Here is a 14,792-nt window from a genome sequence, read left to right on the forward strand (position 1 = left end):
ATATATTTTCTGGTTTGATCATTGGTTCATAAATGATATTATTGGTAATAGAATGCTTACTTTTGCTAGATGTATACAGCTTAAGGATCTGTACATTTTCTTTTGGAGGAAAAATAGTTGGTACAGTTTCTTGGGCATATCTTAGCCATTGTAGCTTGTCAATAAATATTGATTGATTGAATGAAGTTTCTCAACTATTTAGTCCCAACCTTTCATGCAATGCACAAAATATCTGAAACACTAATTAACTAAAATGGAGACAGTGAAAATGTTTATTTTCTCCAAGGTGAAGAAAATCTTCATGGAACTTAACTGTTTTTATAAATTATGGACTTGACTCGTTAAAAGTTCATGAGAGTTAAAATATTGAACTTTTGTAGCTAATGTGACCCTTTTTTGTTTGTTTTTGTAGGTATGGCCTCACAAGTCTTGGTCTACCCACCATATATTTATCAAACTCAGTCAAGTGCCTTTTGTAGTGTGAAGAAACTCAAAGTAGAGCCAAGCAGTTGTGTATTCCAGGAAAGAAACTATCCGCGGACCTATGTGAATGGTAGAAACGTTGGAAATTCTCATCCTCCCACGAAGGGTAGTGCTTTTCAGACAAAGATACCATTTAACAGACCTCGGGGACACAACCTTTCATTGCAGACAAGTGCTGTTGTTATAAAAAACACTGCGGGTGCTACAAAGGTTATAGCAGCTCAGGCGCCGCAAACTCAAGTGGAGGCACCTCAGGTTGGGGCGTGGCGGCACAGGTTCAGTTTCCTGGAAGGCCCCCAGCGATGTGGATTGAAGCGCAAGAGTGAGGAGTTGGATAATCATAGCAGCGCAATGCAGATTGTCGATGAGGTGTCCATACTTCCTGCAATGTTGCAAACCAACATGGGGAATCCAGTGACAGTTGTGACAGCTGCCACAGGAACCAAACAGAATTGCACCACTGGAGACGGCGACTATCAGTTAGTACAGCATGAAGTCTTATGCTCCATGAAAAATACTTACGAAGTCCTTGATTTCCTTGGTCGAGGCACTTTTGGCCAGGTAGTCAAATGCTGGAAAAGAGGGACAAATGAAATTGTAGCAATCAAAATTTTGAAGAACCACCCTTCGTATGCACGTCAGGGTCAGATAGAAGTGAGCATATTAGCAAGGCTCAGTACTGAAAATGCTGATGAATATAACTTTGTACGAGCTTACGAATGCTTTCAGCACCGTAACCATACTTGTTTAGTCTTTGAGATGCTGGAACAAAATTTGTATGACTTTCTGAAACAAAATAAGTTCAGTCCCCTGCCACTAAAAGTCATTCGACCCATTCTTCAGCAAGTGGCTACTGCACTGAAAAAACTGAAAAGTCTTGGATTAATTCATGCAGACCTCAAACCAGAGAATATTATGTTGGTGGATCCTGTTCGACAGCCATACAGGGTTAAAGTAATAGACTTTGGGTCAGCCAGTCACGTGTCAAAGACTGTTTGTTCAACATATCTGCAATCTCGGTACTACAGGTAGGTGATAATTATTTTTTGGTTATTTGGTAAGTGTTGAATTTTTGCAGAATGAAATAATTTTGTGTGTGTATGTGGTGAGAAAGACTGCTTTGAATACATAGAGATCAAAATAAGTTCAGTTTAGGTTTGAGGCTTTAAAAATTTAGGCATAAAAATCTGCTCAAGCAGAATAGAAATTTCTACTGCAAATTTCTGTGCTAAAGACATCTGGTTATTTTTATTGTTAATAGAAGACCTGAAGGATTGATAGGTGGTTAATGATGATTGAACAGAAGTCTAAATATTGAGAAAGGCTTTATAGTAAATTTTGTACATTTCTTTGGAGAAGGAAATGGCAACCCACTCCAGTAATCCTGCCCGGAGAATTCCATGGACAGAGGAGCCTGGTAGGCTGCAGTCCATGGGGTTGCAGAGTCAGGCATGACTGAGCAGCAGTCATTTACTTGGGCATTTTTCAGTGCTTAAGAAAACTAGCTTTTTAAAGACACATCTGATATAACTGAACATTTAGAAAAGTTTTAAAAAGACGGAAAGTCACTTTGATTAGTAATTTTAAGATTTAAACTCACTTCCATTGCTACCACAAATGTTCAAGCTGCTCTTTTGTAAGAAGTTTGGTTATGTTCTTTACACATATGTTTTAGGTGATGCTATTTTGATGTTCGTACTATGGGTGGAATTTAAAGAAGAAAATAATTTCCATGTACTGCAATGCCATGATTAATATAATGCTAGCCTGGAGTACAGTAAATGGTCTTGAGGGTAGCTAATCATTACCAAGATTGAGAGTATCTTAAGTTTGTAAATGTTTTTAAATTCATAGTTATATAATTTTGAGAAATTCTTTTCATTTCAGCTTAAATGAGTTTTATGGTCTTGGTGTATTCTGGAGCCCCACAAGACCCAACTCAGCAGGCAAATAAAAGATCTGACAATATTGGCCATTATTAATAAGTTTGTAAATAGAAACATGAAGTTTATTGTTGGAAACTGTTAGAATAGGAGAAAGGAAGCCCACATTTATGTCACTTGGTTGATAATTAAGTTTACTAAAATATATATTAGAAATTAGAAGCATAGCCTAAATTACCCTTTATATACCTAATGTTATAATTTTTAGTCTGCGAGTACTAGGTACTGTTCTTAAAACTTTTTAGATGGTTTAAAAGGTATTGTAGTTGTAACAGTGTTATGAGTCTTAATTGATATTTCCTATAATTGGATTTATTTGACCCTCTGTGCTCCTGACCAAAAACAAAATTTTTCCCCCAATTTAATGCAACACAAGGTTAACTTTTAGTCAATTTTTCTCTGGAAAAATTACTTTAATATCTGATTTAACAGCATGAGAGGAATAGTGTTTCCCCTTTCCCTTGTGTTCTGTGGATTCTTTTTATGAGTTTTGAACAGTCAGCTAGCATATTATATAAACCCCCAGGCTCCAGCTGCTTGGGCTCTATATTTAGTTCACTTGTTAGTAAATGACTTCATTATATTTGGGTCCTGCATTATTCGGCATATCAGATTTAGTTATGTGTAATACCTTGATTCCTTTTCTTTATTTGAAATCTTTTCTTTTGGATGAGAGTAAAAAAAGAGCTTTGTTTTTATACTTGAGATGATCGGTTTATTAAATGTTTCAAGAGAGTAAAAGAAATCCTTTAAAAAGCAGTCTAAAATACTAAATATTTTATGATATTGGTTTTTAACCTTAGGCTTTTGCACAAATAGCTTCTTTTGGGAATGGAAAAATAAGGTATGAATAATTGCTGAGTACAGCTAGTAGTTTCTAATTTGTTTTTATACATAAATTTCTAGTAAATAATTTACCTGAATTTCAGAAGCTATATAGGTGCTGGACTTATAATGTTTAGAGTTTAAACAAAAAAAGTTTCTTAATTATAAAAAGATGTGTTACTTAGCATTTTGGTTGCTGTTGCGTGGATAACAAGAATTTTAAAATGGCGTTTCTGTCAGTTGGATTCAAGGTTAAAAGAGTTCGGAAATATGGTAAATTAGGGAAAATGTAATGTAGTCTTTAATCAGGTACTGTTTTAATGTTTTGTATAATTTTGCATAAAAATAGCAGGTAACCATTATTTTCCAGCATTGGTGTGTACTTTATCAGTTCTACCTTGGTTTGACTGAGTTTACTTACAAACCTGATGAGGCAAGAAGCAAAAGTATCTCATACTTGATTTTTTACTCTTTGTTTAAAATATATTGTACTTAAAAAACGAAAGCAGGAAGTGGCAACTTACCAAATTAAATATTTTTGAACTAATCACAGTGGGAACATGTAGCCCAAGTTCCAAAGTAAACGATTTGTGTTTAAACACAGGTTCATGTGTTACTGTTTCTTTGAACCATGCAGCACAGAAACATAGTAGGGATATCTTAAAATAGACAGAGGATGGTGGCCAGAAATTGTTGACTGCTATAGATGGTGAGGCTGTCTAGCTCTTGTAGTGATATAAGCCAGAAGTACATGCTAAGGGCATTGATTTGCTCAAGGTCAGCATGTTCTAAATTCAGCTGCTTGAGTATGGTTTCTGTCAAGAACACGTAGGGCTCCTCAATGCATAAAAGGTTTTAGCAGCAGAAGGGGCTGTATTTATGAGGTGTGGTGGCAACATTCAGGTCATAAATATCTTTTTCTTCTTTTTTTAAATATAGAATTTTAGCCTGTGGTTCTGAGTCATTTCAGAACATAGAGACAGGAAAGTGGGCTGGAAAGTAACCTGTATAGCGGTTGTATTCTTTGCTACTTGACTGAATAATTTAGTCAACAACCATTAGTGGTTGTTGAAGTAAATGCTGCTCTTTTTTGCATATAATAGTTGACAAAGAGATATGGTAAGGTAAAAAAACAATTCAGGCTTAACAGCTTTTGTTTAGATCATTCCCAACCCCTCATGCCTTTTTTAAACCCTGAGTATCAAAGTTTCTGTAACAAAATTAAGACACACAGGATGACCTATTAATAAAATAACCAGTATTTTATATAGGGAACTTTTCTCAAGTGCTTTTACATAAAATTCCTAGTTTGTTTTTCCTATCTCAATTTCTGTGTTCTTAGATAAAACACTTGGTGGAATTCCTGTTTAAAAAGTAGAAAACACGCTTATTAGACAAGTCAGACAGGTCCAAGTTTACAGTGCAAGTTTATCACAATTTTTGTTGAGCCTTTTCTATATGCTGTGCTAGATGCTAGGGATTCAGAGGTGATAAAAACAGTTTCCTCATTTAATGGAGGAGAAAAATAGTTTGTCTCAAGAAGTTCTAGGGCAGAACCCTGTGTAGGGTGCTTTGCGAACCCAGAGGAGAGCACTGAGCCTAATCAGAGGGTTTAGGGAGGGGTCTGGGGAAAGATGACTCTTGACTTGAATGAGCCTTGAAAGGAGAGAAGGGGTTGTAGTCAATTAGTCTTTTTTTCTTTTTGGCTTGTGGAATTTTAGTAACGTGACCAGGGAATGAACCTGGGCCATAGCAGTGAAAGCGCTGAGTCTTAACCATTGGACCTCCAGGGAATCCCAAGGATGGACTAGTCTTAAGGAGTGTTCTCTGTCCCACAGCCACCCTTACCTAAAAGCTCAATATTGGCTGAAATTGCTGGTAGCTTCTTGTCTGAATCAAAGAACTTGTTTTTGTTTGGGAATCTTTATTAGACAAATATAAAGTTGTCAGTTAGGTTTAGTTTTAACAGACGTTTTAATAGACGATTCCAAAAGTCTATAATGTGATTTTCAATGCCATAGATTGTGGTCATAGACATAAATTACTCCATATATCAGGCCTTCAAATAAAAAATTTGAAAGAATTCTTAAAAGTTTTTTCTTTAACAGCTTTATTGAGCTATAATTCACATACTATGAATTTTATCCTTTTAAAGTGTACATTCATCGTCCTTTAGTATATTCATAGTCGTGCATCATCACCACAATTTTAGAACATTTTCTTTACCCCCTAAGAACCCCCACTCCTGCTCCCTAGCATGCTTTAGGCATCTTTCCCCGATCTTCCCACCCCTCTAGCCCTGCTGCTGCTGCTAAGTCGCTTCAGTCGTGCCCAACTCTGTGTGACCCCAGAGACGGCAGCCCACCAGGCTCCCCTGTCCCTGGGATTCTCCAGGCAAGGATACTGGAGTGTGTTGCCATTGCCTTCTCCTCCTCTAGCCCTAGCAACCGAAAATCTACTTTCTGTCTCTACAGATTTGCATATTCCAAACATCTCATATGAATGTCATCATACATGTTGTTCTTTTTAACTGGCTTTTCCCCCCCCCACTTAGCATAATGTTTTCAAGATTCATCTATATTGTAGCAGGTATCAGCGCTTCATTTTTTTGTTGTTGACAAATAATTCCATTTATAGATATATCACATTTTATATATCCATCAGTTGATGGAGACCTCAGTGAAAAGATAATGTGAATAGAAAACTCTAATCTGGCCCATGTTTTAAGTCTTTCATTCAAAATACTTTGTGCCTATAAAGTGTGAATATTGTGCTGGGTGCTGGTTATTCATTGAGGAGCAAAAATAAAGACCCTACTGTTATGATGCTTACAATCTAATGTGTAGATAACCAGAAAAGTAAATATTCTAACGGGAAAAGAACAGGGAGAGAGACTTAACAAGATAAACTTATTTTTTTGTTTTGTCTTAATTATTTTAGGCAATAAAAAGTTGCAGAAATAGTGAGAAGAATTTTTTTATGCCCTTGACCTAGATTCTCTAAGTTTCAAATTTACCACCCCAGTTTCATCCTCATTCTTTTTCTATGTGCGTCATACACAGATACACATGTACATTTGTTGTTACAGTGTTTAAGAGCAAATTTTAGATGTAAAACCCCTTTATCTCTAAATATTTAACTATATATAAGAGGTTGTGTGTGTGTTCCTAAACTTAAGGAGATCCTCTTGCATAACCCCAGTGCAATAATCAGAATCATTGTTGGTTGACATCAGTATTATTGATTTGATGAACTGAACTGCTCAATACTATTTGATTTAAGGGAATTAAAATCAATTCAGTGCTAGTACCTTTACAGACTTAATTCAGATTTTACCAGTTGTCATTCTTTGCCATATATACACAATAGAATACTACTTAGCCATAAAAAAGAATGAAACTTTGCCATTTGCAATAATATGGATGTACTTGGAGGGTATAATGCTAAGTGAAATAAGTCAGAGAAAAACAAATACTGTATGATAACATATGAAATCTAAAAGCAAACTAGTGAGTGTAACAGGAGAAGGCAGTGGCAACCCACTCTAGTACTCTTGCCTGGCAAACCCCATGGACGGAGGAGCCTGGTAGGCTGCAGTCCATGGGGTCACTAGGAGTCGGACACTACTGAGCAACTTCACTTTCACTTTTAACTTTCCTGCATTGGAGAAGAAAATGGCAACCCACTCCAGTGTTCTTGCCTGGAGAATCCCAGGGACAGGGGAGCCTGGTGGGCTGCCGTCTATGGGGTTGCACAGAGTCGGACATGACTGAAGTGACTTAGTAGCAGCAGCAGCAGCAGTGAGTGTAACAAAAAAGAAACAAGATAGATCTAGAGAACAAACTAGTTCTCATTGGGGAGAGGAAAGGGGGAAGAGGAGAAACAAGATAGGGGTAAGGAGTTAAGAGGCACAAACTATTACATATAAAATAAATAAGATACAAGCATATATTGTAAAACACAGGGAATATAGCTAATATTCTATAACAACTGTAAGTGGAGTATAACCTTTAAAAATTGTGAATCACTGTGTTTGTTGTACTTATATACTAAAACTTACATACTTAAGTATATATGTGCTTATATACTTAAAACATACACTATTGTACTTCAACTATACGGCGCTTTTGAAGAGTACAGACCAGTTATTTTGTACAATGTTTTCAGTTTGAGTTTGTCTGATGTTTTCAGGTTAAGTATTTTCACTTACAGAAGTGATGTTTTGTCCTCATATATTGGGAGGCATATGCTGTCAATTTGTCTTATTACCAGTAATGTTAACTTTGATCACTTGATTGAGAGGGTGACTGCCAGATTTTTCTACCATAAGGTTTATTTTTGTATCTTGTGATACTTTGAGACGATTCACAGATACTGTTTCTTATCTTATTTTCACAGGCCAGTTTTAGCATCCATTGATGAATATGGCCTTTAACAGTTATTAACTTAGGGGTTGCAAAATGATGACTTTCAAGCTCTATCATTCCTCTGTGTAAGGAATTCTCCTATGAGGAAGAGCTTTCTTTTGCTCTGTTTGTTGTTGTATAGACTTACAGGTTCGTATGCAGTGGGTTGTAATTCATTCCTTGTCATTTGCTTTACTGCTCAGTTGTCCTCAATTGTCTAGCAAGAGCCTTTTAATTTTTTTTTAATTGAATTCCTTTATTTTTGGCTGTGCTGGGTCTTCGTTGCTGTGTGAGCTTTCTCTGGTTGGGGTGAGCGGGGGCTGCCCTCTAGCTGTGGTGCACAGGCTTCTCGCTGCAGCGGCTGTTCTTGTCGCAGAGCACGGGCTCGAGCGCAGGTTCCGTACACACGGGCTTAGTTGCTCTGCGGCATGTGGGATCTTCTGGACCAGGGATTGAACCTGTGTCTCCTGCATTGGCAGGGGATTCTTTACTGCTGAGCCACCAGGGAGGCCCTAGGAAGAGCCTTTTGAAGTTTGCTCTCGTCTCCCTTTGATGTGGCCCCATCCTTCCTTGAGAGCTTACTTGCTGGTGTCGGAGGTGTCCAGGTTTACTTTGTGCTTTTCTTGTTCCATACTTTGTATTGGCTACTTTTCTAAAGCACTCTACTTCCTTTTGTTGGAGATTATAGTAAAGCAATGAATTCATACTGATATGTTTAGTTCCCTCACCTCAGAGTTCATTCTATCCTTCTTTATTTATGATCTCTTCTCTTATATCAAGAAACTTGGCTCTCATTATCCACAGCGTTACTTATTTGCTCAATTTCAGAATACACTTCAAGTAGTTTTGGAATTGCTAACCCATACCACTGCTAATTTACTAACAAGAGTACACATTTATTTATGCTTTTTATTCTTAGCCTTAGACTTGGAGAATGTATTAAAAGTACTATATTCTAGAGTTACTTCTTCCTCAACCCCCTTCCCCCAACTTCAATGTGATTGTTTTTTACTTGAAATATAATTAAGTTCATTTCATTATTTTCCATTTTGGGTCCTCTGTGTTCTTATTTATTAGACGATATGAAATATTAAAATAGTTAATGTTACTTAGTGTATACGACTTGTGAGGATGACACTTTATATATTTGCACATTAATAGGTTTTAAAGTAAGTTTTATGATACTCTTGCTATATACATGTGATATTAGTTTATAAGATAACTATATAATACATATGCTACTAAGTAATATAGTCAGGTATAGGACAAAATTTGTAAAAGCTTGGTCACAGAGTGAGTTTGTTAATTCTGTTGATTATAGATGTAAAATATGTAATAAATGTAATGCCGTATAAACAGCTGATCAATATTTTATGTCAGATTGGAATGACTGTATTCTAGAATTGCATACACCTGTTAGTTATTTACAGGTTAAAATGAAAACTTTTGTGATGGTTTATAAAATTTAAGTCGAATGAAAGTCTTCAATTTCTAAGGTTTTATTCGTTTTTCTTGTGCTCTATAGCTTTGTTTCAGAGGTGTGTGTAGTAGTCTCATGAATGTGCTGTAATAGAATGTGATGACATCATGGATTAGATGTCAGTCCTGACCACACACACCTCAGGATGCACGTGCCTATTTGTTCCTGAGTCTTCAGCATTTTGCTGTGAATGGAATTCAGCTCCTGGGATGTTATTAGCAGAGTGCCTGCTGCCACAGAAGAGTACCAGTTCAGTGGCCAGTGAATAATTTAGGCATCAGTTGGTGTGGCGAGATTGTGTTACTTAGGAGAGAATCTAATACATGTGCTAAACTTTGACATTAAAAAGAACAAATGTGTTTATTCTTTTTTGGAGAGAACAGTGAATTACAGAAAGTTTTAGATTTATTTATCTAAAACCAGTATACTAATTAAAAATTTTTTGATTTAATGTTTTTAAAATTATATTAGTTATGGATGCTCTGTGTCAGAAAAAAATTCAATAATAGAGAAGGCCAAGAAGCAAAACAGGAACAATTTCCCCCTTTACTGTGACTCTGCCTTGTAATTTTTATAATATGTTTTATACTTTATAAGCACTTCTCTGTGGTGTATGTTTCATTTGTTTTCTGATATTGCTATAGGGAACTTTCTTGTAAGTCCTTGGACACTTGTAGTAGGTTTATTTCCACAACATTTCTAGAAGGAGACTTGTTGGATCAAAGGATATTAACATTGTGCTATTGGGCACTGCCAAATTTCCTCTCAGAAATGTTGTCTTGTTCCAGTTTACAGTCTTGCCAATAACGTGTGAAAATGTCCTTTTCTTCACATTCTTGTCATCATGAGGGCATTTTTTTTTTTTTTGGATTGGTAGCTGTAGCTGTAAATAGGCAAAAAAGAAAATCATTTAAATTTTACCTTCACTCTTCACTACGTTTTAAAAAGTTTTATGTATTTCTTCCAGAGCAGGCAATGGCACCCCACTCCAGTACTCTTGCCTGGAAAATCCCATGGATGGAGGAGCCTGGTGGGCTGCAGTCCATGAGGTCGCTGAGAGTCGGACATGACTGAGCGACTTCATTTTTTCTTTTCACTTTCATGCATTGGAGAAGGAAATGGCAACCCACTCCAGTGTTCTTGCCTGGAGAATCCCAGGGACGGGGGAGCCTGGTGGGCTGCTGTCTATGGGGTCGCACAGAGTCGGACACGACTGAAGTGACCTAAAAGCAGCAGCAGCATGTATGTCTTCTTTGTCATGTGTTATACTGGTAGATACTCTTTTATATGGAGAATGAGAATGTCCAAATAAACAGAGTTCATATAAAAACAATATTTATTGATGGCTTAGTACCAGCCACTGTGCTGAAAACTTTTACCCTTTACCCTCGTAGCAATCATGGTGAGTGGTAGTGTTGTCTTTATTTGACAGATAGGGGATTTGAGATTCAGATATGTTAAGCACCTTGCCCAGTGGTACACAGTTAACTGCAGAGCTGTGATCTGAGCACAGTTCAGCCTATATCTGTTTACTGTGCTCCTTCTCCAGAGATTTCCCTTCATCTTCCTGAAACTCCTGTGCCAGAGGACACTGATGACTTGTTTGTTAACCACCAAATTTGAGTTTTTTTTTTTTTTAGAAGTCCCCATCTGGCTGGACCTCTCTCTTTCAATGCTGTTAGTGCTTTATTTTATTGAAATGTTTATTGAAATGTTCTCTGCTAGTTTCCTAAACATCATAACCCTCAGATTATTCTTTCACTTTGCTAGCTTTTTTGTTCTTTTTTACACCTCTTAAATGAGTACACCTCCCAGGGTTCAGTCTGGGCCACTTTCTCATTTAATATACTTGCCTTTCGGAGACCTTACTCTCTCCCATGACTTCAATTTGTTTGTTGTGTGGTAAATTTTCAAACACCTTCCTGTAGCCCTGATCTCCCTTTGAACACCTAATTTGTTTCCAGTTACCTCCCTGGACAGTCTCTGGGTGTTACTAACTCATGTTCAAATGATTCCTCTCTATCCCAAGGCTTCTCATCTCCCTTATTGCATATCAGAATTATTGAAAGAACCATTTCCATTGGATGTTTCTGTCTTATGTATCTAATCATTTTATGACCAAATCCTGTTATCTTCATTTGTTAATTTTGCCATGTTCTTCTCACTGCTTTGTTCTGGTCTGGACTTTGGTACTAGATTAGTCATTGATTTTTTTAAACCTGTAGTCTCTGCCTCTTACTCTTCTTATCCTGAATTGTTAGAGATGTGTTGTGGATTGGTTTGAGAGATCACAAGATTGTGTACACACAGATAGGCTAGAAGACTTTTTTTGTTTTTAAAACTACTCTGCTCTTTTTTACTCCTTCAGTTCTGATCAGCAAATGTTACAGAATAGTGACCTTTTGGAAACCTAATTTCAGTGGCATCAAGATTATGGCATGAATTTTCCTGGTGGTACAGTGGATAAGAATCTGCCTGCCAATGCAGGGGACCATGGGTTTGATCCTTGGTCCAGAAAGACCCCATATACTGTGGAGCAGTTAAAGCCGTGCGCCACAACTGCTGGAGCCTGTGCCACAACTACTGAAGCCTGTGCACCCTGGAAGCCACTTGGCTTCTCTTGTTGCAGAGCATGTGCTCTAGGGTGCACACTGCGACCATGGGTGGCCCTTACTCACCACAACTAGAGAAAGCCCATGCGCAGCAATGAAGACCCTGTGCAGTACCCCCGCCAAAAAAAAAGATTATGGCATACGTTTGGCCTTGAAATAGTTGTACACAATTGGACGACACTGATAAAGTACTCAGAAAAGGGATCAGTTCAGTTCAGTTCGGTTCAGTCGCTCAGTCGTGTCCAACTCTTTGCGACCCCATGAATTGCAGCATGCCAGGCCTCCCTGTCCATCACCATCTCCCGGAGTTCACCCAGACTCAGCGTCCTTCGAGTCCGTGATGCCATCCAACCATCTCATCCTGGGTCGTCCCCTTCTCCTCCTGCCCCCAATCCCTCCCAGCATCAGAGTCTTTTCCAGTGAGTCAGCTCTTCGCATGAGGTGGCCAAAGTACTGGAGTTTCAGCTTTAGCATCATTCCTTCCAAAGAAATCCCAGGGCTGATCTCCTTGCAGTCCAAGGGACTCTCAAGAGTCTTCTCCAACACCACAGTTCAAAAGCATCAATTCTTTGGTGCTCAGCCTTCTTCACAGTCCAACTCTCACATCCGTACATGACCACAGGAAAAACCACAGCCTTGACTAGACAGACCTTAGTCAGCAAAGTAATGTCTCTGCTTTTCAATATACTATCTAGGTTGGTCATAACTTTTCTTCCAAGGAGTAAGCGTCTTTTAATTTCATGGCTGCAATCACCATCTGCAGTGATTTTGGAGCCCCCCAAAATAAAGTCTGACACTGTTTCCACGGTTTCCCTATCTATTTCCCATGAAGTGATGGGACTGGATGCCATGATCTTCGTTTTCTGAATGTTGAGCTTTAAGCTAACTTTTTCACTCTCCTCCTTCACTTTCATCAAGAGGCTTTTTAGCTCCTCTTCACTTTCTGCCATAAGGGTGGTGTCATCTGCATATCTGAGGTGATTGATATTTCTCCCGGCAATCTTGATTCCAGCTTGTGTTTCTTCCAGTCCAGCGTTTCTCATGATGTACTCTGCATACAAGTTAAATAAGCAGGGTGATAATATACAGCCTTGACATACTCCTTTACTTTAAAAATGTGTGAATAGAATGTTGTGCTTAGGAAGCATTTGGTAACTTTCAATAGGTTCATAATGCACCCCCTGGTAACATGAGCCCTGTATCTCTGTCACGTCAGGAGTCTCTCTGTGGTAGGCAGCTGTTTCATATTGTAGCAGAATGCTCCCTGGGATTGTAAAGTAAATGTGGATTTTCCCCTTTCCTTCCTCTAAAGCTAAATTAATCATCAGTAGTTCATAAAGAGAAGGCAATGGCACCCCACTCCAGTACTCTTGCCTGGAAAATCCCATGGATGGAGGAGCCTGGTAGGCTGTAGTCCATGGGGTCGCTAAGAGTCGGGCACAACTGAGTGACTTCACTTTCACTTTTCCCTTTCATGCATTGGAGAAGGAAATGGCAACCCACTCCAGTGTTCTTGCCTGGAGAATCCCAGGGACGGGGGAGCCTGGTGAGCTGCTGTCTATGGGGTTGCACAGAGTCGGACACGAGTGATGCTACTTAGCAGCAGTTCATAAAGATAAAAATATTTGTATTAAGATGTTGGATGTATAAGCAAATAGAGATGGAAACAGCTGTATAGACATTTAGTCTATCTTACCTTATAGAAGAGACCAGTGAAATCCAATATACCTAAATGAGAATTGTCATATCAATGTTTATAAATAACTGTATGTAATAGGGTTATATTTGATTTTGAGCAATAACAAAGTAATAGTAAATTATCCTTGTAAACAGTAAAACATAATGGTAGAAGTTGACAATCAGTGACTGCAAAAGCCATCTGAAAACAGGTATCATTTTCAAACAAAATACTCTTCAGTCAGTTCAGTTCAGTCACTCAGTCGTGTCCAACTCTTTGCGACCCCATGAATTGCAGCATGCCAGGCTTCCCTGTCCATCACCAACTCGCGGAGTTCACCCAAATTCACGTCCATCGAGTCAGTGATGCCATCCAGCCATATCATCCTCTGTCGTCCCCTTCTCCTCCTGCCCCCAGTCCCTCCCAGCATCAGAGTCTTTTCCAGTGAGTCAGCTCTTCACATGAGGTGGCCAAAGTACTGGAGTTTCAGCTTTAGCGTCAGTCCTTCCAATGAACACCCAGGACTGATCTCCTTTAGAATGTACTGGTTGGATCTCCTTGCAGTCCAAGGGACCCTCAAGAGTCTTCTCCAACACCACCATTCAAAAGCATCAATTCGTTGGCGCTCAGCTTTCTTCAGAGTCCAACTCTCACATCCATACATGACCGCTGGAAAAACCATAGCCTTGACTAAATGGATGTTTGTTGGCAAAGTAATGTCTCTGCTTTTGAATATGCTATCTAGGTTGGTCATATCCTTCCAAGGAGTAAGCGTCTTTTAATTTCATGGCTGCAGTCATCATCTGCAGTGATATTGGAGCCCAAATAAATAAAGTCTGACACTGTTTCCACTGTTTCCCCATCTATTTCCCATGAAGTGATGGGACCAGATGCCATGATCTTCGTTTTCTGAATGTTGAGCTTTAAGCCAACTTTTTCACTCTCCTCTTTCACTTTCATCAAGAGGCTTTTTAGTTCCTCTTCAGTTTCTGCCATGAGGGTAGTTAGTGTCATCTGCATATTAGAAGTATTTAAAAGGAATAAACTCACTGAATAAACTCATTTGAATAATATGGTGGTGAAACTAATATGACAGAAATGTGTGTTTGAATCTTCTAAAGATTTTATTTGCTCTAACTTGCTTTTCATCAATATAAGTCCTTCAGAGAGAATGCCACTGAATTAGTAACAAGATTCTAAACACGATGTAGTATTTTAGATATGATGGTCTTTCTTTTTAGGGCTTATGAGGAAATACTTTTTAGTGGTTTGTGTGAGGCATTAAAAGAGTGTTGCAAGGAATGACAGGATTTTAGTCAAAAAAACCAAAATGAAACATTATATTTATGTCTGCTAAATAATGCC

General features: G+C 38.3%; 1 protein-coding gene across 2 annotated transcripts in view; it reads left to right on the forward strand.

Moving 5' to 3' along the window:
- The window catches only part of HIPK3 (homeodomain interacting protein kinase 3), an 80,437-nt gene that overhangs the window by 24,518 nt on the left and 41,127 nt on the right, over nt 1-14,792 (forward strand). For both annotated transcript variants that reach the window (XM_052652327.1, XM_052652328.1), the window contains exon 2: nt 413-1,511. In XM_052652327.1, the coding sequence (XP_052508287.1) occupies nt 415-1,511 (1,097 nt within the window). In that variant the 5' untranslated portion in view covers nt 413-414. The remainder of the gene's footprint in view (nt 1-412; nt 1,512-14,792) is intronic.

Source organism: Budorcas taxicolor, chromosome 15 (genome assembly GCF_023091745.1).
Source record: "Budorcas taxicolor isolate Tak-1 chromosome 15, Takin1.1, whole genome shotgun sequence".
Lineage (NCBI taxonomy): Eukaryota > Metazoa > Chordata > Mammalia > Artiodactyla > Bovidae > Budorcas > Budorcas taxicolor.